Source organism: Corvus cornix, chromosome 22, assembly GCF_000738735.6.
Source record: "Corvus cornix cornix isolate S_Up_H32 chromosome 22, ASM73873v5, whole genome shotgun sequence".
In the NCBI taxonomy this organism is placed as follows: Eukaryota; Metazoa; Chordata; class Aves; order Passeriformes; family Corvidae; genus Corvus; species Corvus cornix.
This window is the reverse complement of record NC_046351.1, coordinates 181,698-206,853: the sequence shown is the minus strand read 5'-3', so window position 1 is coordinate 206,853 and position 25,156 is coordinate 181,698. Positions and strand designations below refer to the sequence as shown.

The 25,156-nt window shown below is 46.5% G+C and overlaps 1 protein-coding gene across 13 annotated transcripts in view; it reads right to left on the bottom strand.

The window, feature by feature from the left end:
* ANK1 (ankyrin 1) overlaps window positions 1-17,708 on the bottom strand; it is a 53,661-nt gene extending 35,953 nt beyond the window's left edge. For 5 of the 13 annotated variants that reach the window (XM_039564294.1, XM_019291216.3, XM_039564295.1 and 2 more), the window contains exon 1: window positions 16,731-17,706. In XM_039564294.1, the coding sequence (XP_039420228.1) occupies window positions 16,731-16,856 (126 nt within the window). In that variant the 5' untranslated portion in view covers window positions 16,857-17,706. Of the gene's footprint in view, window positions 1-16,730 lie in introns of all 13 variants that reach the window. The other 8 variants (XM_039564303.1, XM_039564299.1, XM_039564293.1 and 5 more) reach the window with 3 other exon arrangements.
* Between the last annotated feature and the right edge of the window lie 7,448 nt (window positions 17,709-25,156).

Here is a 25,156-nt window from a genome sequence, read left to right as displayed (position 1 = left end):
ATGAACCAATTCAAAGTTGCTCCCTCAGCATAATGCAAATTTTCTCCAGATCCTGCATCCATCAGGATAGTGTATACACTTGACAAAGCCCTAGCCTGTGCCCTACAATCCAGCTGGGCTTTCCTCCTAGCACACCTCAGGGAAAAGCAGTGTAACGGTGCCCATGAGATTGCCTCCCTCACCCCTCCCATTTTGAGATTCAGTTTAGCTTTGCTTTGTGCAACCTCTGGCACTGGTGACTTTCACAAACCCAGAACAGGCAAACTCAAGCATGGAACAATCCCTGGGGCAGCAAATCCTTTGGCCAATCTCAGACTGGCTCAGTCCTACAGATTTCTGGCAATCCAGTGATGCCTCATACCCTCCACAAGGATGGAGAGGGGAGAGGTAAGCCCTGTACACTGCCAGAGGGAACATGGGGCTCACCTTGGCCTCTGGCCCGGGACTCCCTTGTGCACACCCTATGCCCACAGCCACAGCAGGGCACAGGGAAGGAAGGCCTGTGACGGTGTGCGGAGTAAGAAGCAGCTGTGGTGACTGTGGAGTCTGGAATGGTGACCACATGGTGCTGTGGCAGACACAATAAAATGGAATTGTCCCAGGTCCCCACCACTGAGGCAGAACCTTTCTACCACGGTGCGGAATGAGTATAGTGCCTAAATACAATATGTCTGCGGGTCAGAGCTCCTCTGACAGAGAAATATTATCATTAGGTATGGTCCTGGCAAGTTTGGCCAAGCCAAAAGTTTCTGCTTTCCCACTAAGACCTGGAGTTTTGCCTGCAAACAGCCCTCAGAAACTTTCCCACAGCGCAGAGCTCAGGTTGCTGAGGTATCCTCTGCTGTTGGTGACATCCACATGGGCTGGCAGGTCACAGGCTGCAGCAGACCCATGGATCTTGAGGCAACTGTATGGAGTTCACAGTGCTAATATTACTATCAGTCACATATCTATAGCTCTAGAAGTAAAGGAGATTTCGGAAGCATGAGTAAAGGGGATCCTGTGAGGTGGGAGGTACCTATCTGTTTTCTCCCTTCCCTGAAGACTGGGGAGAACAGAGCACTTTGTCTTGAGTATATAACACACTAAAAACCATTTCTTTCCCAGGCTGTGAAGCTCATGCAGGCTCTACGTATAAGAAAACTGGTCTCTTTGCTCCATTAATTGCTGTCCCTTGTTAATTGTAATTTCCTGAACACTTCCCACTGGTGCCTCTAGTAGATCTCATTCACTCATTACCACCTCACCTGAGGCATCTCCAAAAGTTCCCCCATCTAACTGTAGACAGGTGAGTTGCATGTATCAGTGATGAAAACCCATACCTCAGAGCAACTTGCTTTACTAGCAGTTTGTCACTGTTACCTTGCCTGTTATATCTAACAGGAACATCTTGGCAGTTCTGGAGAAACCAACACTCTGAGCACAACCCTGCCTGAGAAATCAGAGCCCGAGATCTTGAAAAATAACAAATACAACACTAATAAATGAACAGCTTTTAATTCCAAAAGCTCTTTCCATTTTCATGAAAACACCTCAAAAGACAAAGGTCTCAGGCAGTTCCTTAACACTTACCTGTTTCCAGATGCTGAACTGAGATTGTCTGGGTTGCTCATTCTCCAAAATTTTGTTCTCTATCCTCTCCTTAGTGACATCTGAGCATATGATCATCACCGTAACGGCCTCAGAGACAATGGAAGCTGGACTCAGTGTCATGTTGCACTCACAAAAGCTAACACAGAGTTAAACTGGGGATCTGCAAAGGGACATTATTTACACTGGAAAAAAACAGGAATATTGTCTAAAAAAGAGTAAATTCATGTTGAGGAAAGTGACCAAGAATTACAGCGAATAATACCAAATAACAACCTCTGGGCACCCCTGTGGGCTTTAGGGAATTTTTGCAAGCCAGGGTTCCAGTATTCTCTTAAGTGCTGTTCCGTGGATGCTATAATATTTATCATACCCACATGAAAACTAGTTTCTCCCTCTGCTATCCTGAGACAGCTCCTGGGATGAGGCTCAGCATCCCTGGTGACTCAGTGCCGCTGCATTCTGGGTTCGCATCTGAGATGAAAACATTGAATTCCAGCAGCAACTGCAGTCAGGGGTGAAGAGAAGCTCTGTGAGAAATTTAGAAGGCAGAGCAGAGGTCTCTGAAGAGAACTACTCCTTCAGCTACAAAGAGTTTTGTTTTTTCAAGATACAGAGTTCTGCCTCTGACCTTTGGAGAAACTCTTCAGCTGTGTGATGATGTAGCTGTGAAGGAACGCAAGGCTCCTTCCTCGGTTTTGGTATCTGCCATGTAACCAGAGAAGTGACTGCCCAGCACCAGGCACTTGCTGGCTGCTGCCAGTCTGTCCTCAGCTGTTCTTCCTTTCATTTAAGGGAATGAGGAGTGTAATGTGTGCAGCAGAGAACCTTAAACACACTACCTTGGAGAAGAGTAAATAGTGTAAGACTATTTAATGTTTTGAGGAAGCTGTATGTGCCTTTGCCCAGGGAAGGAAACACAGCCGTTCCTGAAGTCAGCCACTTGAGAAATGATGCCAGGATGAGTCCAGGGCTGCAGTCACTGAAGGGAGCAGCTCCTCCCTGAGCACTTGCAGTACCCTCCTGGTGCAAGGACATGGATACACACGGGTTCACCTTACTCCAGCATGTCCCCTTTCTCCTTAGAGAGGAAAATGCTCCCTGTGCTCCTGCTGAGGCTCCCAGGACCAGCCAGGCTCCCAGGTTCCAGTCAGCAAGCTGTTATCTCAGGAAATGTCAATGTAGTTTAAAAGCTGAGTCAACAACAGAAGCTGAATAATTTAAATGTTTAGCAATTCTGCTACTGCTGCCCAGCCATGGATAACAGCAGGTACACAGAAAAACAGCGGCGCTGTCAGGCCACTTCTTCCTGTTGGGAGAGAGCAGCAGTGATGCAGGCATAAATAAGTGGATAAGGATGCTCTGCAGAGCTGAGATAGATGCTGCAGCTCAGAGCAGGCAGCCCACAGAACATAATACACCTGAGGCTTTGCTTTCCTGTGGTGTTTGTGGCTTCTGGCATGGTGTTTTGTGACTTCACAGGAAGTCCATAGGTGCCACTGGTGCCTTACCTCTCTTACAGGTGATGCTCAGTTTCCAAAGTGCTGGAATCATCAGCCATGAGCAACAGAGTGAGAAGTCCATCTGCTCTTCACCTTTCCATCTGAGGAGGAGCTGTGCAATGTGATGTGGTGGGAGGGGGACAAAGATTTGCTGTACACAAATATTCCAGCCCTTGCTCTCTAGCTGCCTCTCCATCTCCTTTGTTGTTGGGGGGACAGAGGGGAAGCCAATTTACAGGTACTTCTCTCCAAATCAGTCTAAAAATCGGCACGCAGAAGCACAGAACAAATGAAAAGAAACCCAATGGACTGCGTTTGCGAAGCTCAGCAGCTATTAGAAATAAGAAATCTCTTCCTGTCATAGCCCTGATCTAAGAAACCATTTTGTGGTCATTTATCAGTTCAGAACTATCTAATCTGTGAGATTCCCAAAGGAAATTCAGAAATACAAATTTAATAGATCTTCTTAAGATTGTATTTCTTGAACTGTGCACTGTTGCACGATTTTGGCATGATTTTGGAGATGAAGCAGACTGCTCTCTTACTCCAAGAGATAGCTGCCTTGTACCAGCACAATCACAATTTAGTTCTTGGAGAGGAAGCAGTCTGAGCCCCAAACCAAGATGTTTCAGCAGCCTTTTGCCCCTCCCTGCACACATATTGAGCAGACACACAGCTTCATAGCATGTGCCTCTCTGGCATCTTGCCACAACTTATCAAGTGTTCTTTTTACTCATCATTTGAACAAGCCAGGCAACACAACTGAAAATGTCATCACACTGATTTATCTTATTTATACTTATTCAAGCATAAAAACTCAGAAAGTCAGATTCTCAGAGTGAAGACATGAAAGAGATGCAGAGCTCCCAAAGGAAAGGAATATTCATGTCCCATTGTTTATGCTATGGCTTTGTACTGTGCTATCCTGGCTGCAAAGAAGATATCTGCACAGATAAAATTGTTCAGCCTCTGCATCCAGCTCTCTTATCCAGTGGACCAGAACACATCTCACCTACCGTTTGACCTCTTTTGAAGACCAGGCAGTTCTGGGAGCAAAAAGCATCACCTAACTCAGCCTGAATCTGAAAATCCCCAGTTCCGGGAACTCAGAATTTGGCATTATGCCCACAATATGGGCCAAGGGCAGATCACTTCTTAATTACTGATCATGGTGCAGATTTCAGCTTTCATTCAGACAGGCACCAATCTGAAAGATGTAATAAGACTCTTCGCAGGCTGCAGTTAATCCACCCCAGCTATTGATCCTGTTGGATCCACTGGTCCTGCTGTAACTGCAAGATTACAGGTAACTGAGAGACCCCTAAAATGTTATGCCTGTTTGGGAATCTCAGAACCAAGAGATTTCCAGTACTTGGCTGCAGTGCATGCCTGGAGGCAGCAGGGACTGACCTCCTGTGAGAAAAGATGAATGCACAGTCCCACCTGGCAGGCTGCACTCTGCTCCTCTTGGAAAGAAGTCTGCTCTGCTCCTGAGCATTAAGCCAGAGAGCCAGAACTCAGATCTTGCCCCACACTTTCAGTGTACCTTTATTCTCAGCCACCCAGTCTCTGAGGTCTGCACTGTACCTAAATACCACAGTCTGCACTAACATGATCTTGCTCTGTCATGTTCAGGCAGTTTGACAAAATATTTTCTCCTGTAGTATGCAGAGGACAACAGCACTGAGATCACAAGTCTGAGGGTTGTCTATTGCTGTGACAGCACAAGGAATAGGCAGGGTGCTCAGAATTACCTGCTTTCCTTCATCAAACCACCCATCTGTCTCAAGTGCGTATCTCCACACACACACCACCCCCCACTCCCCCTCTCCCACAAAGGGCATCTGCTATGTGCATGTCCAAGTAAGTCACACACGTGCCTGTCCCCTCAGCAGATATTGGCTGGAGATGCTAGAGTCACCCAAATGAGTAATGTTCACAGAACAGCAATGAATTTCCAGGGGCCATTTTACAGCACACAAGGAGGAGGATGCGGCATTTTGCCCAGGACGCACAGCTTGACAGACTCACCGTGAGGATCAACAGCAGCCCCTTGACTGTGCTGCTCTAGCACACTACCCAACCAGACCAATATCATATTTTCACAGTGTTTAAAGCTCAGCTTTATGTTCACTCCTGGAAATCCACCGTATCCAGCATATCTGGAGCTGAAGGGGGATGGAAGAGGCATCTGAGGCCAACATCCCAAGGGTAGGCTCACTGAAGCAGTTTTGGGCTCCTACAGAGACAACGCTTGAAGCAGGGCTCCGTGCTCTGCTCCCTGGAGAGCCAGCAGAGAGAAACGAGCACATCTAAGGGTACAATTCAGCTGACCTACTTCCACATGTGGCATAGCACAGGAAGGATCCCCTCCTCCTCTCCCAGACTGGAGGGAGCTGAGGTGAGCAGTTCAGACACAGAGGTCTGCACCACCCCTGGGTGGGGGCAGGCCATCCCCTCACAGAGCATGGTGCCCACAATGGCAGTGATGTGAGAAGAGCAGCCCCATTCTGCCCAACACACCCAGCAGCAAAATCCCATCCCAGAAACATCCAAATCCTCTCAGCTGCTGTTGCCATGGTAACGCCAGAGCCAGGATACACCAGCCTTTGATGTTCAGATCTGCTCAAAGCGTGCAAAATGTTTAAAGTGTGAAAAATGCCATTTGGAAGCTGGGGAGCTGCGTGGAAGAGCACCTGGCTGCCCTGAAGAGGGAAGGCCCTCCAGGGAGAAAGTATTAATGATGTCCAGCACCACTTCATCTTCTTCCACAGCCCATCACTACCAGCACGCTGCTGTTTCTGTGCCCCAGCTCACCCAACTAAGGGAGTTTAATATTTAAGGTCAGACAAGTGCTATTTCACAGCGTTATTTGGGTTATTAATTAAAAAAAAAAAAAAAATCCCCCTTCCCCTAATGATAAAAAATAGGATGCTGGTACTCCATGTTATCAGTGCTGGGAGCCGAGCCCCGTGAGAGTGCTGGCCCCAGAGCCGTTAATGGGGAATTGGTAAGGGATGAACAGCTAGAACAGCCAGCAGAGCCAAGTAAGATGCAGCACAACGCAGTCCCTATCTTCTCTTGCATCCCAGCAGAGAGGAGGAAGTAATTCCACGTGACACACAAGTTGTGCCAACCACAGGAGGAGCTGGCTGCCTGATCCTCTCTCCAGCAGCGCACAGAGATCCCCTGCATGGCAAGGACACCTCTGAGCTTATGACTGCACAATTGCTTACCTTACAAAATTAATATTTTGTAGCATTTAGCACTGTGATTCCCTGAGGATTTGCAAAAAACCAGTGCTGTCAGTGCCAGGAAATGCTTGACACCGACCCTGCATCCACCTACCTTACTGAGCCGCCAGGTCAGGGTGGTTCAGTATAAGCCAAGAAGCTCTGAAGTGTGGGGGCAGAGAGGAACACTTGAAATATCTGAGGGAACTTACTTTACAATATGAAACACAGAAACCTGAAGTAGTTTCCTACTTCAGAGAGTAGTCTCTCTTCTACATAGAGAACATGTGTCCTGCACTCTGTCATTCCCACCACTTTCATTTTAAGATTCAGCCTACTCCACAGCTGCAAAGTTTCCTTGTATTCTTTTGCCCTCTTGCTAAACTAGTGATCCCATATGCAGAGTAAGAGGAGGTAGCCTTCAGCAGACCACAGAAATGCTACAGAGAACTCCAGGAGGTGGGGAAACAAGGGGCTCCAAAGAAACAGAATGCAATTACCTAAGAAAGATTTTTGCTGAACAGAAGAGTCAATCCACCCACACAAACACTTTGTTGTGAAAAGTATCATAGCATCTTTGACAGCAACTATAGAGGATGCTCACAAAGCAGTTCAACCTAAAACTTTAGATCTCCTCCTCTTAACTTCTTGAGGGAGCCTACGTATCTGCTTTACAGATTAAGACTACTAAGGCTGTGCTTGTCTGTGAATGGAATTAAACAGTAAAGAAATCCTATTATTTCCTCTTTTGGCTCCTTCAAGTTCTTTTCAACAGAAAAGACGAGCCATTTTCACCTGCCAGCAGGCAGACATTGAGAAACCATTTTGGCTTGGATGCCCACTGTGGCAGATATGTGAGAGTACCAGTTCTATTACAGCTGCTTTGCTGTGTTACCTGCTGACCATGGTTTGGAACACGGGCCTGCTGGAAGCCTCCAGCATTTTACTCTGTCCTCCTACTTTATTGCAACCCTTAGTGCCTCTTCAGAGGCATAACATCCTCCAAACATGTTTGCATGCATGTTTATTCATGCTGGTCTTTAAAAACATAGCCAAAATTAGGTCCTTGTTTTCATGGTTGGGCACTTAAAGAGATTCCTTGATTCTTTGTTGTTTCATGGCACCTCCCAGTCAGATCGCTGGCATGTCATATACTTCTTTTAACTTAAATGTAAAAATTGTATATATCTATTTTCCTGGCACCCTTTGTCATTAAAAAAGCCTAATATTATCCCAGCAACCTGCTGGCAAAGCTTGGCAGTATACAGAAGACAGCTTGAGGCTGGAGAGCTGACTGCAGCAGCTGCAGCTCCAGAAAGAGGACAAAAATCATGTTACTTGCTTAATTTGTGGTGTTTGTTTATTTCTCCAGAAATCTCCAAAGAACAGTAAAGGAAACTCTGAAGCCTCTTCCTCTTCTGATCTTTTTTCTTTTCTTTTTCTCAGTGTTTTACAGCAGGTTCTTACTGTCAAGAACAAACTACAGGTTCATAGCTTATTACTGTGCACTTTCTCCAGGGAAAATGCTGCATTTATTCCTAACAAAACAGACAAAAAACACACCACCTCTGCAGAGACAAAAAGTCTGTTCAGACTAAAGCTCTCAATAAGCAATGTCCCTTCTCAGTGATGAACCTTACCTCCAAGTTTCATGAGGAAGTTGCATCACTACTGCAGTTGTGAGCAGAGTCTCTCAATCAGCTGCTCCAAGTGTCTTCACAGTTTTCTTAGCTCCAAGGCATGACTTTAAAGCAAAGTGAATTAGTGAAAGATGTCAGCTCCTCTTCCCAAATATCTGCAATTTACTCCCAGTGTCTGTCTATACAGGAAAGGCAGAATAAATGTCCCTCGCTGACCCTCTGCTGAAGATGATGGTGGTGCCACGCACTGTGCAGAGAGGCCCTGTAGGCAAGTGCTGCTGATCCCTGTGAAATGTTGTCAGGAGACAGCAAATGCTGTTGCCTCACATTTGGAATGGAAAGAAGGTGTTTTCTCTATGCCTTATTGAACTGCTGCTGACCTTGGAGGACTTCCCGGACAGGTCTGAGAAGCAAATCTCACCACTGGCAGGGATGAGTTCACAAGTTTTGAAAGCAGTTTTGCTGATACAGTACTGGTGGACAACAGATATTTTATACTCTTGCCCTGTGATACTGCAGCTCCTCTTACTGCAACCTCAGCTCCACAGCCATTTGACGGCAGGCTGACAGGAAGCATTTCTTCCCAGTCCTCACAGAAAGGGGGTCAGCCTGCTGACCACCGTGCTGCTCTTTAACAGGAGCACATTGCTATGCATCAGTGCAGTGGCACGTCCAAGCTGCGTGTAAAGAGAGCTGCCATGCCATGCTCCACTGAGCAATTCTTGCTTGGACCAAACCTACTGTCACTGTGAGCTAAGATGATTCTGCCAGGAAAAGAGCTGAAGAATGAAAAAGCATAGAAAATTAAAGCCTTCAGGACAAATACTGATCCCACGCAGGCATCTCCTAGCGCTGAAACCTCCCCGTGCCATAGCCAGTGTCCCACAGATGCAACTTCTCTTTCAGCATTAAAGATGGGAAGAACTAGAACACTCCCCACTGCAGTAAAGGCAACTCTAACATCAAAATCCAATTCAGTAAGATTTACCTTTCTTAGAACTCTCTAGCACACCACCTCCTTCTAGTCCACTCCCTGTTCCCACTGTCAGCCTGAGTACTTTCATTCACCACAAGGGAAATGGAGAGGCGAAATAAATAAAAAACCACTCCAAAATAAGAGAAACTCCACACAGAGATTCACAAGTCAAGAACAAGGGATTATTAATGTTTAGCATCTTATTTAAGGACATACTATTTACTATTATAATCAAATCCATGGAAAGCATTTACAGTAGAATATTATTGATTCAAACATCAGTTTGAGAACCTACAAGACGTATGCATATGGTTATAGCACACAGTAAAAGCTCACACTTCAGTCATCAGCAGAGTGATGACTGTGAATCAACACAGCTGATTTCTAGTCAGACCAAAGAAAGACCTTTTACTCTTTCGCTCCATATTCAGATAAATGGAATAAAGAGCTTGGTACACAGACAAGTGTATTGTTAAAGCTGAACCTGTGTTTCACTCACCCCACACCTGTCACACCCACCAAACAGCACTCTCTTACAGTATTTATCTTATTCTTTGATTGGTGTTGTAATGAGCAAGTCCTGGAAAAGACACAATGCTCCTCATTCCAGGCATGGCATCAATGAAGGAACTAAATGGACTCAATACACAGCATTTCCTGCAGAGTATCTGGACACCTTAGTTTGCTGGAGAAATGACACTGTAAGAAGGTGACAATATTTATTAATCCTTTGCAGAAACTATCACACTGGTTAAAAAATCAAACATAGTTTATATTCTCCGAAGGGTTTCATCATGCTGTTCCCTGCATTTCCCATTTAAAAGTTCCAACATAGGCACATGAATGCACCCCACAAACCCTGCAAAGTCCTGTCACCACAGTGTAGTGAAGGACCATAGCCTTCACTTCTGCTTGCTGTCTTTCTGGAGTACGTTTTCTCTTGAACAGGAATCTTCCTGGTGGCCTGGCCACACAGGCACAAACATGCGCGCGCACACTCTCTCCTTCCTTCCTCATCTCTGCACAAATATAGAAACCTCGTCTGTTTTCTAAATGCTCTCCTGCTGCTGCATTCTCTCCTTCCGCCTCCCAAGACACTTCAGTGAATACCTGCTGCTTTGTCTCTGCTATAGATTTTTCACTGAGGATGCAACATTTTGAAGCCATAGATTTAACAGAGTCCCCTACACTTGCAGCCCCTACACAGAGATGTATGGCTCTGGCTTAACATTTCACCCAGTCAGCAAAATCTGGTTTGCAAATAGGAAGGGAGCTTGAATTTTTTGCTGCTGCTTGCAGAGTTGAGGTTCAAAACATGACATAATCAGCTGTGGAAGAAAATTGAGAATTTTCGGATGGTTCTGTCATGCTGCGAAGTGGCCTTAGAGGGAGAAGGTGCCAGAAACTTCCCTGCACCTAGGAAGCTGCCCTCTGCTCATCAAAGGTTTTAACAAAACCATCTGGCCTATTCAATCCAGAGCTAACGCTTTCAGAACCTACCCTCATGGCATTTTGAGAGCTGGGGTTAGGACTGCAAGAAAGATGTAAGTAGGCCAGGGAACCCAGAAATATCTACCATCCTTAATCCATCCTTTCATCACACCACCAGTGATGCTGCACCTTTCCAGACCACCACAGAGAGGTTACATTTCTGAAGAACCTTGACACACATAGACAATTAAAACAAATTAGCATAATTTAGACTAAACTTCTAATTTTAGCACTCTGTAAATCTGCTTTCCTTTGAGCTCAGATCTACCTTGCTGCACCTCAGCTTCACCACACTGCAGGTGGCTTTCTACGGTGGGTAGACTAAGCCCACCAGGCTACCATGTGCAGGACTTTTACGAAGACACCGTCCTTCGTGATCACCCTCCTGAAAGCATTTACTCAGGGTTCATCCCTGCATTCAGCCAGTGGCCTCCTGGCGCAGACGTCCTGGCCAAGGTGCCAGGCTCAGGGGACAGGGCACAGCTTGAAATAACTTGCTCCTGAAACAGATTTCTGAATGCTACAAGGTTTCAGATACTGCTCACCTCATTTCAGCACAGCGGGCTCACCAAGCACATTCAGATGCTGTTATTACCTGAATAATTTAAGAGCCTGCAGAGCAGCAGTGCAGAACAGCACCAACATCCCCCCAGTGCCTTCTCCCACCAGCGAATCCCTGCAGAAGCGGATTCTGCTCCTACCCAACATCCCCCACATCCAGATGCCCATATTCCACTCCTGTTCACCCCACCCCATCACGGGGAAAGGAGACAAAGCAGCTCTTGTGCTCTGAGACTCTGCAGGCGGCATGGTCCTTTCTCCTGCTGATGAGCTCCAGCTTGCAGGTAAGATACCAGCACAGCTCCCAGCAGCTACTGAAGACCCAGGTGGCTGACAGCCAGCCACGTCACCTCTCTGGCAGGAGCTACTGCCACTGAATGCAAGAATCTCAGTAGCCTAATCCAGTGATGGTACGGTGGCCAGATATCCATGGGAGCAGGACACAGTGGAGCTCAGAAGTCCAGTTATCATGAGGATGTTCTGAGCCATCTGCAGCTGGGTCTGCTGAAATCCTTTGCCCTCCTTCTCTTCATCATTCTTTTCTCTGCATCCTCTCAAAACCCAGTGCAAGCTGAAGGCTGCTGCAAAGTAACAGCCATTTGAAAGGATGCAGGGGAGCAGAGAGAACAGACCCAGTGGCTGCTCCTTGGCAGCACTCCAGCAGCGATTTCTCACCCCAGTTTCTCATGTGCTTATTGCATAATTCTGACAGAGGTGTCTTGATTTTCTACCTCAGAATCCTTAGCTCAGACCACCCTGATACACCCTATCAGTGAACAGTCATTGAGTGACCTCTTTTGCTTGTCACACAACAAGCACAAGCATGGTCACCCTATATGACTGTTCAACTGTCCTTCTAAGGAATCATCTGCAATTGCTCCTCTGTCTGATTGAGTTTGTGGCTGTTGGTCCAAACCCTTCCTGACTTGATCTAGTTACCACATGACCTAGCTTCCTAAGGATGGAAAAATTCATCCATGTAAAAGCATTCTCATCAGCATCCTCCATGTCGCCGCAATCATCTCAGTGCTGCCTCTGCCAAGTCACCTCACACACCTCAGCTTGGAGTTTCTTCTGACAGTTGTTATCAGCCATTTAATTGCCCACATTTATCCCTTATCCATGCTAGAATATAGGAAGGGGGTCACTTGATCCTCTGTCCTCCCTTAGCCCTTTCCCACCATTTCTCTCCAGCTAGAGGAAAAGCTCTCTGCCAAATGGAAGAGCTCCTGCCAAATGGAAACACCTTGCTCTTGCTGTCCCACATAATTCAAACCCACTCTCACAAATTTCCTGTCTCCCCTTTCCAAAGCACCCTCCCAACCTCTCCTGGCAGGATGTATTTCAGTGTGTAATCTTGAGCACTAAAACATTTCCTGCTGCAGCATGCAGAAGCAGTACTGCACTAAGGATGGGTGCCAGACTGTGCTGTGGAGATCCATGAGCCTTCAGGCTGGTCTGCATGCTGTTTCCAGGAAACTATCAACTAGAAAAAAGCCAAGGAGTTTTATGCAGGGAGTTTCTTATTAGGAAGCACTTACGATTCAAGAATGCATTGTGGGAGATGCTCTACAAATCCATAACAAGAGACTGTCTTACCCTTGAACACTTGAGAGACAAAGAAAGTAGGCAGAAGCAGAAAGAGAAAAGAGGTTCGTTCCTCACTGTATCCTCCCTGCCCGCCCCCATCAGGAAAAAAAAGTAAAAAAAAGTTAAAAAAGAAAGTGGTAAATTCAGGCAGCTTTGCTCATTTGTTCTTTAGATGCCCAAGCAAAGTTTGTTCTGAATGTTCCCAGAGGATGTATCGCATCTTTCATACTAATAATTTAAACACTGATAGGAATCATCATAAGAATTTCCCTTCAAGCTTTTGGTTGGATTGCTATTTAATACTGTAGCCCCGGTTATGCTGCACACAGACAGAGTATCCTCTCTCATGTGCACTTGATGAGTTCTTTGGACATTATTGGCACTGCTGCTGTTATTCAAGTCCTCTTGCTATTTGCTGCACAGAATTCTTGTCATAGACATTTTAGAGGTTCCAGCCTCCTGCTCCATGGATCCTGTATGCCCACTGAGAAGCACAGCTGGAATCTGCATCTTTGGAGAGAGGCAGATGAAGGTGTCTGCCCCTGTTTATGCTTGACTATATATTTGGCTGAATTTAGTACCAGAATAAGTACACTTCAATAGGAAGAAAGATTTTCATAGAAGTACTAACTTATTTATTAGTCTCAGTCAAAGCACGTCAGGTTACAATGCCATCAGCCATCGATTGTGGGTACAGCTCACCTGGTACAGCTGCAAGTTGCTTGTACATGTATATTTGAGACAAAGGGCAATCCAAGTCCTCTGGGCCCCAGTTTGGGGGTTGGACGGTTTGGGCGTTTGGGCCCTTTCTAAGAATCCATTTGGTGAGCTCTGCCAACACTTCCAGATTTCCTGGCAAGGCATTTGGTCTGTTTTCTATCTTTAATACATAACTACAATAAGTCACATGCAACTCAAAAAGGACTCAATAACTGTGTTCATATAACAAGCTAGAGAGCTGCCTCATAAACAGCATTGGAACATTTTTTTTCCACAATGTGTTTTGCTGTTGCCCACTGACCCTGGCAAAGACAGGACTGTGTCTTTGAAGCGCTCTGCATGACTTCCCAGTGAGGGCTTCCTGCCGAGGTAGCCTTACCACATCTGCAGGGAAAGGAAGGAAGTGCTCTTGACTATGACTGCCTCTCAAAACCACAAAAAAGAGACATATAGCTGCATCCAAAGCACAGGTATCGTTCCTGTCAATCACTACTTCCCTGTCAGTGCAGATGGCCACATCAGAAACTCCACATGCAGCGCTGCAGCAATGACAGAATGGCTCTGGTCCCCTGTAAACTGCCCATCTAAGGAAAATGCACAAAGATTTGAAGCTAGGATCCTGAAGCAGGAACAGCAAGAAGCCAACCCAGATGACGCTTGGCAGATCCTCTAATGGCAGTGAACTTCTGTTAATTCACACTCTCGTTTGCTCACGTCTGCTCTCTGTCACACCTCCTGTCTGCAGGGCATCCTCAGAAGTCATTAACACATCATGCCACAGCCCTGGTAAGTCCTCACAGTTCAGCACTTGCACGAAATGTGGGAACACACAGGACTCTTGAACGCTTGCTCTCTGGGGTCATCCTAAGATTGAGACAACCTCCAGCCACCCTGCAGAACACACAGAGCAGAAACACTCTTCAGGACATGCCTGGCTGTTTCATGTGACAGCTCCACCCAAAGCACAAGTATGCCTGGGCTGGACAGGGAGCACAGATGAGTGACAAGATACTGTTCCTTAAATCCTTGATGCAGCCCCTGTCAAATGAAAGCTCAGCTGTCATCATCCTGAGTTACAAAGGCTGGGTGCAGGGAATAATGGAGGAGTGACAAGGTTATACATCTGGACCGTCCTTGTGCCAAGAGACAAACAAGAGGTACAGAGCACAAAAATGGACAGTACAAGGTCAATCAGGTTATCGTTACATGCACTTAATACAAAACCCAAGAAATTGCTATGGAAACTGGAAAGCAACAAATACAATCATGGTCCAAGGAGAAGGTTTTTGGGCTACACAGCATTAAATAACAGAACTCACTGACTCCAAGTATCACAGAATACAAGGTTCTTGCAGGATACAACCGTGCTGTTCATGGGACACATACAACCACACAAAAATTCCAGGAAATGCTAAAGGATACTAAACTGAAGACATAACAGCTCATAACAGCAGCTCACATGGCATGGGATGAGAAGAAATTTCTTCTGAGGTCGTCATCTCCTTCATTCTGGCCATCTTCTCTGCTTTATGTCATGCTAGGACTTCCCTGGATCATAGGTCATGCCTCTACTAACTTTCACTGCAGCTATGCTTGGTGGGCTCAACCAGAAAGACAAGACACTGATACCCTGCACTGTACAAACATCAAGTGAATGAACAGTCTCTGCCCCAAAGAGCCTGTGTCTGCTTTACAAAGCAAGATACAGCTGGAAGGCACTGGCAGAGGAAGAGAAGGAGCCAATGACACCACAGTGATTTCAGTATATTCCAGCAGCCGGTGCAAGGGCCTTTGGCATGGACACGACACGAGTCCCATGCAAGCTCACAGGGCACTAAGAGACACTGACCTAACACAAATCAAACCCCCACAACTGCTGCAGCAAAACAGAATGAGAAATTCCAATACATCCTGGTACGCCTCTGCTTGGCCCCGAGGAGACTTGTACAGGAAAAGCACTATCACTAGAGACACTGAGGCTTTGGGGCAGGGGCTAACAAGAGAGAGCTGGCCCAATAGAAGAATGACCTGATTTGGTGGTTCTTCACATAAGATCCCCTTTACAGCTCTCTGGCAATGTGAGAGGCAAGTTGCTCCATCAGCTTCCAGTACAAGTACTGCAGGGAACAGTCCTGGACCTGCAGGCACCGAGCAATTATTATCACTGGAGAAGGAGGCATCTGACACGACAGTGTGGCAGCTGAATGACCCCCATATCCAACTCCCCAGCTGCTGCCTGCACACCTCACATCTGTCCTGATGTGTCCACTGATCTCCCCCTGATGAGCTGCTCTCTGTGGACACAGACCTCTCCAGGTTGTCCCGGCCTAGCTTTAAGAAAAGCAAGACTCCTCAGTACTCTCAGGGCCCAGCTACTAAGACGCTCCAACAGCAAAGCTCTGCTGTGAGGCTCCTGCTCACAGAGGCACATGGAAGTCTCCAGCTCTTTGGGTAAAGGCAGAGGAGGAGCCCACCTAAGAATTCCTGTGTCATAACCTCCTATCAGATATACCCTTGATTATCCCTGGTTTCACCTCTCTCCTCACTGCCTTTCTGCACTGGTGCATAGCACATATACCCTCAGACCCTCCTGTGAGAAGAACATTCAGATTCAAGAGGTCTTCAAGGGGCAGCAAAGCTATCTTAGCAACATGCCCACTCCTGCAGGAAGCTGGAAGCAAGAAAAATCTGGCAGTGACTTTCCAGAGAGGAGCTACAGCTCGAAACAGCTGGCAGACCCCAGGCTCCAGCATGTTGGTGTCAGCAGAAGGGACAGACACCTCTTCATTGCCCCTGATCCTCCTCACCTGCTGCCAGCAAGGAAAGATGACCCACGTCCCATGCACAAATATAGCCTGCCCCCAGGAGCAGCAGAACCCACAGTCCTCTGCACAAACATGCCTTCTCTGTTAGGGGTCTGCTCCCGCTATGCCCTGGTTTCAGTATTCTGGTGCAGATTAAGCAAGGGAGAGAGTGGATATAAACACTAGTCCTTCACGAGAGAAACGGGTGGGGGTCTCTTGTCCCTTAGCTCTGAACGCAAAAAGCGATTGTGGGAAATGGAAGGAAGCTAGAAACCAGCAATTTTATCTTAGAGATCAAATCTGTTACTGGGCTGAGTGAGTCTATTAAGCTGCCTTGATAAACCCCTCACTTCCCTTTCCCCTTCATTAGGCTTCTTTATATCCGTGCTCCCTCCCTCCCCCCACTCCCTGCAAGCTGTCAGGGTAAACAGCAGATTTCTGGTCCCAAAAGTTGTCCTCTGTTTGACAGACTGTTTCTTGTGCTGACTGCACACAGGTTTGTACAGAGACTAGGCTGCCCCTCTGTCATTCTCTCCCCACCCTCCAACACCCCCCAAACACAAACAGCACTCACTGTCACAACCACACCTGGATATAGGGCTGCTCGCCCCAATGCCACTGACCTTTTTCTTCCGGTCCCGAGAACGGTTCCTGCGCTTGCGGTTGGATTCTTCCTTCTCTTTCTGCTCCTGCAGAGCCTGAGCCTCAATATCTTTGATTTTCTTCAGCTGCTTAGCTGCTTGAGCCATGGCTGGTCAGACTGCAGTCCCCTCCAGAGCTCACACCTGCACTTTCTGGGCAGCACCCTCCGACTCCTGGCCAAGGAAGTATGTTCCCCTCACTCAAATGCTGTCGACCCAGATGAGCGTGAAAGCAGTAACGAGAGGAAAATTGAAAGCAGTCAGTAAGCCCCAAAGGACAGCCAATGTCTTCACGTAGTTGCTAGATGCAGTTTGGGACACCTTTAGAAACCATTAATAATCCCAAATCCAGCTGTTCCAGAGGTTCTATGCACCATTGCAGCAGCCCCTGACTGCGCTGGCACATCATGCAGAAGCCTTCTTGTGGGACAGGACACTGGATTGGTGCTCTCTCCCTCACTGTTTCTCCTGCAGTATGCGAAGAGATGCAGGCAGTCAGCCACAGGAAGGAAAATAACTCCCAGCAATTAATGCATGATGACAATAGAGAAGCAGTGAAAAAGGAGGCCGATGCATTTCATCCGACTCCTGAGTTCTCTGTAGCAATGCCTAAAGAACAGTAACCTGCACGTATTCAGTCAGGGGCTTTACCACTGCAGTGCTGCTGAGGCAGGCACATATTCCAGTCTCTCCAATTTTCTTCCTCCCAGTCAGTCTCTGTGCAGCAGCCGCATCACTCACTCACTCTCTGGGTTACGATTCCATCTTCTTTCAAGGGGAGCAATAGGGAATGGCTGCATCGGTTAGCAGGCAGGCAGCATCTCTGCTCAGAAAACAGCCGATACTGCAAAGGATGTGCCAAGTACTGGAGCAAAGTGCAGCTTAGCAGCATCCTTTCCTCCTCGCATCTCTCCACTGAGTGAGCAGCAAGAGGAGGGGAGGGATCTTAGCTGTGGAGACAGAAATGAAGGGTTCCGTCTGCTCTTTACACAGCAGCAGCAAAGTAAACCCAAGCCACCAGCTCCTGCCCACCCAGGCATCACCAGAGCTCAAATCCTCTCTGAGGATACCTAGGCAAGACTCCCAGAGTGTCAGCCATCCCTTCTCCACACGCAGCCCTACATTTCACCTGCAGCTGTCTTCCAAAAGCACAAACAAATCCATGCTGGTACCCAGGGGTCAGGTCTGGAGGAGTACCTTTGGTTCCTGCACAAGGCACCAGTGTGTGAGGGGGCCAGGATAAAACCAGGTGGGATTTTCGGGGTGGGCTCTTTGGTGGGGGCCACACCATCATCTGCAGCAAAGTGTGCTTATCTGTTCAGACACCTCTGAGCAGCCCTGCCTTTATCAGCTCAATTCTTGTCCCTTGGAAAAAACATTGCCTAGGTGCAAACCCATGGGGCAAAGCACCCATGGGAAAACTATCTACCCAGGTGGAAGCTCTGCAAATGCTGCACTTTTCTGGAACTGGCTCCCCAAATTCTAGGCAGTAATGGTCCCTCTGTATTGAAAGATGGCAAAGCAGGGATTAATGTGAGTTCCTCAGCAACTACCCGACAGTCACGGGTTATTTAGACTGGCAGGAAGCTGAGATGCAAACAATTGTACAGACACTGTCGGTCACTTTTTTGCTAGAGTAAGTTTTCTTGCATTTTTCCCCTTTGCTTCTTTTCCCTTTGAAGTTCCCCCAGTTCTTTTGCTTCACTCATAGACCAAGGAGTGTGATAAAATCAGGAAAAAAGTTTGGTGCATCATACAGTTTTTAAAGAATATGATGACTGATAATAGAGAAGATGCCAATAAAACATGAAGAATAGGAAATTAAAAAATTTTACGTGTTTCCTAGTACAGCTTTAGTTTTGTGTATTTTACCCACATAGATAAATAATACATTCAAGTCTAGATACAGCTGCACATCTTTTTATAGCAATATTCTGTCAATAGCCGTATTAAAAAAAACCACAACCAAAATTAAATAGAAGCTGCAGAGTTAAAACGCTCCACAGACAGAAGGGAGCTGGGAGCACAACGCTGGGAGCACCTCACCTCTGGACCTTGAACTTTGCATCCTAAATCAGCTCTCTGCTAGTTTGCAATTCTTTCTGTGGAATTTCCTAATTTTTCAAAACAGGGAACTCAGGAATGACACCAAGTTCTGCTATATGCAACAGCCTCGTTTCCCACCAGATGCACTCAACCAGTCTGGGCATCAACTGCTCAGCGCCAGGGGCCACCCTGAGCTCCTCGTATGACCAGCAAGGACGTCTCAGCCTTTGCTCGAGTCCTGCCTTCCAGATTCCAAGACTTAAGCAGGGTCAGACTTCAGAATGCAGGCCCACTCCGTGCCAGGGCCTGCACACTGACACCCCAAGGGATTGCTGTGCTGCACTCCAGGCTTTGGCACAGGCATTCTTTTTTTCCCCGATGTCAAGAACGCGCGCTGCAGACGCCCCGCGCCGCCAGCCAGCGGGAACAGCCGCCCTCTGCCTGTCTGCGGCAGGACACGGCCTCCTCCTGCACACAGATCCCACCTCTTAACTCCTTACAAGCCACAGCACGGTGAGCACATGGCAGGAGCAGAAAAATAACCTGGAACTGCTGAATGAGATGCTGAGGATAGCCAGGCTTTGCACGCCCACGGCGTCGGAGGACACTGTGGGCATACAGTGGAGATGCTTCAGCTGCTAAAAAGCAAAATTCCTAAGTTTGCTCTGGGAACAAGGGGCAGAGTCCACCAGCTCTGGGCAATTCAATCAGTTTGTTGAGCCTAAGAGTCTCTTGGAAAGCTTTTTATTTTGTCACTGCTGCTTTTAACCTGCTAACCTGTTTGCTGGCTTATGCATCAGGCGCCGTGTTCTTTCGTTTTCTGCACAGTGAGAAGCATGTGAAGGGGAACATGTGAGACCTCAGTTATCTATTTTTCTTTTCCTGTTCCAGGCAGCTTTATGCAGTGTTACCAGATGCTCCAAACAAAGGGCTGGGGGAAAAAAGCAGCAGCATTAAAGAAGAGGGACATTTAATGAACTCAGAGGGTAGAGTCGTAAAAGCCATCTAAGACAGAAGTTACTCATAAAACCAGCCTGGAACATGCTATTCCAAGTTAACATCACAGCTCAGTACTTAGCAGGGCTCAGAAGAACTCGGAGTTCTGCAAGTGCTTTGAGTGACCATAAGGGAGACACTTTCAGAGGAGGTGCAAGTCTTACTAACATGGGTGTAACTAGCTGCCAAATCAAAGAAGGCCTCATGCCATGGGCAGGCTATTCTGCAAGTGCGGACTCTTTAACTAGTTGAGTGGCCATTCTTGGAGTCTGGATATGCTTAGGCACAGCTAGCCTAATGTTCTTCACCTTTGCCTGCAGGCTTATGCCTGAGAAAGCCTCCAGACACGTTTACTCGGATGCGTGGCTGCCATTCTGTTTAATGCACAATGAGGCACTCATTCAAACAAAAATAATGAAAAGATTCTAATGATTCTACAAAGAAGCACAAACTGCATATAGTGAGGCTGGAAGGATGTACTAGCATCTCCCATGTACTAGCAGGCAGACAGTTCAGGAGGCAGCTCTGTATCACCACAGAATTGCATTAGGATTGTCTGCCCTTTGCCTTAGGTGACCCCACTGGAGCAGGGGTTGGAGCAAATGACTGCCAGATGTTCTTCCAACATCACTCATTCTGCGATTCTGTGATACATGAAGGGACTGCACATGCTAGCAGAGAAACTCTAGACTGAGGTACTAGCACAGGTTGCCCAGAGAATTTGTGGTTGTCCCATCCCTGGAAGTGTTCAAGGCCAGGCTGGATGGAGCTCAGAGCAACCTGGCTTAGTGAAAGGTGTCCCTGTACACAGCAGGGGGTTGGAATTGGATGATCTTTAAGGTCCCTTCCAACCCAAACTATTCTATGATTCTTTGATTGTATGGTTTGGGCCCAGTCTCCTTCTCCAGAGGCCCTTAAAGCACAGGCTCATTGGAATGCTGGAAAGGGATGCTGAAGGGAAGATGAGATGCAGAGAACTTTTCAAAATACTGTTCCTGGCCATAGCTTTGATCCTAAACCCCTGTCCCCGTGGCCCGGTGCATTACCACATTACTGATTGTCTTGGGGCGACTTTATGATGTGTATCCCCTATCGCTGCTCTATGCCCAGAAACTAACTTTGTGCCTTTCTGTGCCTTTAAACTGAGCCTGAGAGGGGGGCGAGGAAAAAAACCGAGCAAACTTTTCCAAGCAGTTGTTTCAAGGACACAGATACACACACTCCTCTGCTTCTGTGGTAGAAAGAGCAGAGGAAGCACCATTATCAGCCAGTTTTTCGGCTCCTTTTCTCTGGAGGGAGATAGAGAATTGAACTTTGTTTTCCTGGGACTTCAGTTTTTCCCTTCTTCTCTTCTGGACTGTTTCAACATCAGAACACATTGGGAGAATTTTTCCACCGAGGCCCTGGAGGTGGGCCCACGACCCAGCTCCGAGGAGGAGGAGAGAGACCACATCTACAGAAGGACTCTGAAATTTTCCCAGGTTTCTCTGTACAGTGAGAGGTTTTATTACTTAGCATTATTATCCTTTTCCTGTGTGTTTGTTAAATAAATAGTTTTTATCTCTTTCACTTTCCTCCGAGAAAAATTTCTTTTTTTCCCCCTGAACCTGGTGGGGGAGGGGTGGTTGTAACCTGCCTTCTATCAGAGGATATTTTTCCTCCAAATTTGTCCAAACCAGCACACTGATCATGACTGGAAAACCACTAGACACATGAATTGCAAAATACCACTAAGTCCCTGCCTGCCCACAAAGCAGAGCAGAGAATCAGCTAGCAAGACTTCAGATAGTCCCAGGTTCAGACTCCGTTTGTAAATCAGAGGGATTATTGATCTAATGCACTTCAGGTATAGCCTGAAAGACACCAAAGGCATCATCTGCCATCCCCAGAAAAGGACAGTGCACTTGAGTAGATGAACAGCTTTTACCAGTGCAGCTGAGAGAGATACTTGCACTTTTCTAGGGCTAGAAATGTTTCCCTGTTCAAACTCATTTTCCTTACCACCTTACCTAGAGAAATATTGTATTCTTCAGACCCTGACTATAACACAGTTATCTGCAGCTGTACATAAGCTGTTAGAGCTTCCAGACAGTGCTACCCCATAACATCACAATTCCCTTTCTATCTTCCTTCTGCACCAACATTTGCTGCTTGGACTTGCTGAGCCCTGTGCAGAATTTGTGATGAAGGTTCTTGCGAACAGCAATCAGGTTTCCAAGCAGATCAAAGTGTCTGTCTCACAGCTGGATAGACAGAGAGATGATCAAGGGTATCTGCAACGGCCTCTAAAGACACTGTTTCTTTCAGTGCTTTCCTTTGTCCCCAGCCTTTCAGCCATCACCTGCTGACCCCTTGCTGTATCTACCCAGATCACTTTCTGAGGACCAACTTCTGTGATTTGCTTTGGTCTCAAGAGCATGCTCACTAACACAATGCAAAGGAGGACAAGGACACTCCTGAAGTAACTGCAGTCTTGCCTACTTCAGACTGCAGAAGATTTTTATCAGAAGGGAACACACAGCAACTTGAACCTGCTCCCCTGGAGAATAGCTCCTCCCAGCAGGACTGACTGAAGCCCTGGTCCAGGAAATCTGCTGACCAGTAACAATTCAGTTCTTCCTATGTGACACCCTTTTACCTTTCCCCCAAGATACCAGGGAAGATTTCATCACTACCAAATTCTAGGTTCAGAGCTGTTGTCTTGGTACCTCCCTAGCTGCTAGGCTTTGAATTGATGCTTAGCACTCTGATGGGGGGAAGCAGCATACCAACTGAATGGTCTTTGGCATCAGTGGCAGCTGGTTTTTAAAGTATCTCTTGAATTTTGACAGCATGATTGAAAAGTCAAGTTAACTGGATTTGGCAGAGTAAGTAACTCTGCCATACATGTAAGATTGTCCTGAGCAGGAGCTTATGCTTAGGACGTTCTCAGTTAGAAAGCATTTGGCCTCTGAATGATACCAAGCTTCTATGTGTTGTCCGTGTATGGTTGGTAAAAAGGGACCCTAGAGATCTGCTGCAGATAAACAAAAGCTCTTTGTCTTCACCATTCATGCAGGACTCAGGATAGAAGAAGTGGGAAATGGACTCAGCAATTTCACTTAACTCACCACATAATTTTTTTTGTCCAACAGCCATTTTTATTTTCTTTGGAGTTGTTTGGGAAGTATCTGGAACTGCAGATGATCTCCTGTTGCTGCTTGTTCCTATTGGGTAAAATGGGGAAACAGAGGATGACAAGAGTTTCAGTAAACACTTTCTCCTTTAGCTGACAGGTACCATGTGCATATATTAGCCAACATGTAAGTAGAAATTTTTCAAGAATTTTATTTAATTATTTGTCACACAGCACCATATTTATCACTTTTTCCTTGAAAAGAGATTATTTGTACTATGATAACTGTCTTTTACCTCAATCACACACTGGGATTCTACTATGGGACACAAATGACAAACATACTGACAACAGTCACTATCTAGAGTTCACAGAGCAAAGTATTTGGCAAGGGAGAACAAACAAATACTGACAGAGGAACTCTTAGGAAAATTATGACACAAAATGAACAAGGTCATTATGTGCCAGTTTCACATACAGAGCTGTCCAGCAGAATAGAACCTCCCATAAGGAAGGAAGGAAGCAAGGAAACAAATTCCTGACTCTGCAAGGCACTGCAGCTGTTTCAAGAGATTAAGCATGTAGCTGGAGTCCTGCCTTGCTCTAGGTGAAAAATCAATATTTGGTGAAGTTGCTGAGATTCTCTGTATTTGGGGCGAAAGAATTTTACATTCAAAGCTCAACTTCAGGCATCTATTTTTAGGTAAATTATTCTGGCTGACAAGCTGTGAAGATAAAAGATGCTGCAGGTCTCACCTCAGACGCTGTAAACTTGGTCTGCCTCAGTCAATCTGCATTCTTCTATTACTTGCAGAGATCGGATCTCAGCAAGGAACTCGTTCCCTGAGCTGGGAACCTAATTAAGATGGTTCAGTTCTTTTTAGCTTTTTCTGAATTATCTCACTGATGAGCTTTCAGAACTGCCATAACCCTTCAAGATCATTCTCCTTTCAGTTAGTCTCTTTCATGAACCACAACTCTAGCCTCCCAGACAGTAGTTTGTTGCCGTAGGTTGCATTCAAACTCCTCCCTGCATATTGAGAGCTGGAAGCAGACATTTTGGTTCACCTATCAATTAATTTAGAGCAAACCTGACAGTGTTGAACAGAGCAACTCTCCCCATGTCCACAGTATGATACCTGGCCATGGCACTGCAGAACCTGGAGGAGCAGCTGTTCACACCATGCTCTGTGGTACCAAAGGTTCTTGCTCTTCAAGACAGCCCAATTTCAAACCCGTTTTGGCTTGGCAACCCTCTCAAAAGAAAACAAAATAAAAAACCAAAACAACACAAAACCCTCCAACAACGCTCCACCCCCTTTCCCCTATTTAGTCATTCTCTAATGGTAGGATTTGATAGTTTGTTGGACAAGATTTTGAAAAAGAGGTCACCTTGTTCATGGCTCCCAAGTGTGGCTGTCGTCAAGTTAGCGCACACAAACCGAGGCTGGGTTTTTTGTTGCTCTTTTTTAATTAACAACCAGTTAACAATGCAGCCTGTTTGATCAAATAATGCTTTTTATAAACAGCTTGCCTTCTCGAAGACAACCTTGTGACAGCATGTCTGTGGAAAAGCCTTTGGAAGGTTCTGGTGGCCACTGGGTCTTTATATGGCTCGGGCCAGCCCTCGGACCACAGGAGGCTGAGGCAGTGGTTCTTGTCCCGAGGCTTATCATGCTTGTCACAGGGAAACAAACTCTGGCATCGATCACACACACGCTGGAACTGTGCTTCCCTCTAGCGTTGTCAGAGCTCTGAGCTTGCGGAGAATGTGCAGCGACGGAGCGGGATGGCACCACAATGACCCAATTGTGCCTTAAAGCTGCAGGGCAAACCTTGCTGGGTAAAATGGCTCGTTCTCCTCCTATACGAGGTTCTCATTACAGATGAAAGAGCAGCTGAAGGGCGTGGGGGAAACTTCAAACACACACGGCCAGTTTTAAAGGACGCAAGTCAAAATTAAAAACTGAAGCTGACAAAAACCAGGACCACACTTGGGTTTGGGGCAGCCCCGGCAGAGAGGCATTTGAAGGTGGTGATTTCTGGAGAAGCTTCAAGTTTGTTTTTCTTAATTTTTCTCTAATTAGAAATTCTAGATAAAAATTAACATGAACACGAGATCTCATAAGTGAATTCCAAGTATGACCTCTCTTTCAGGTGAAAAGGCCCACAGGGAATCATACTCCCAGGACTAAGTATCAGGGACAGCATTCACCACTCAAATGGAAGAAAAAAAATCTACACGCACAAC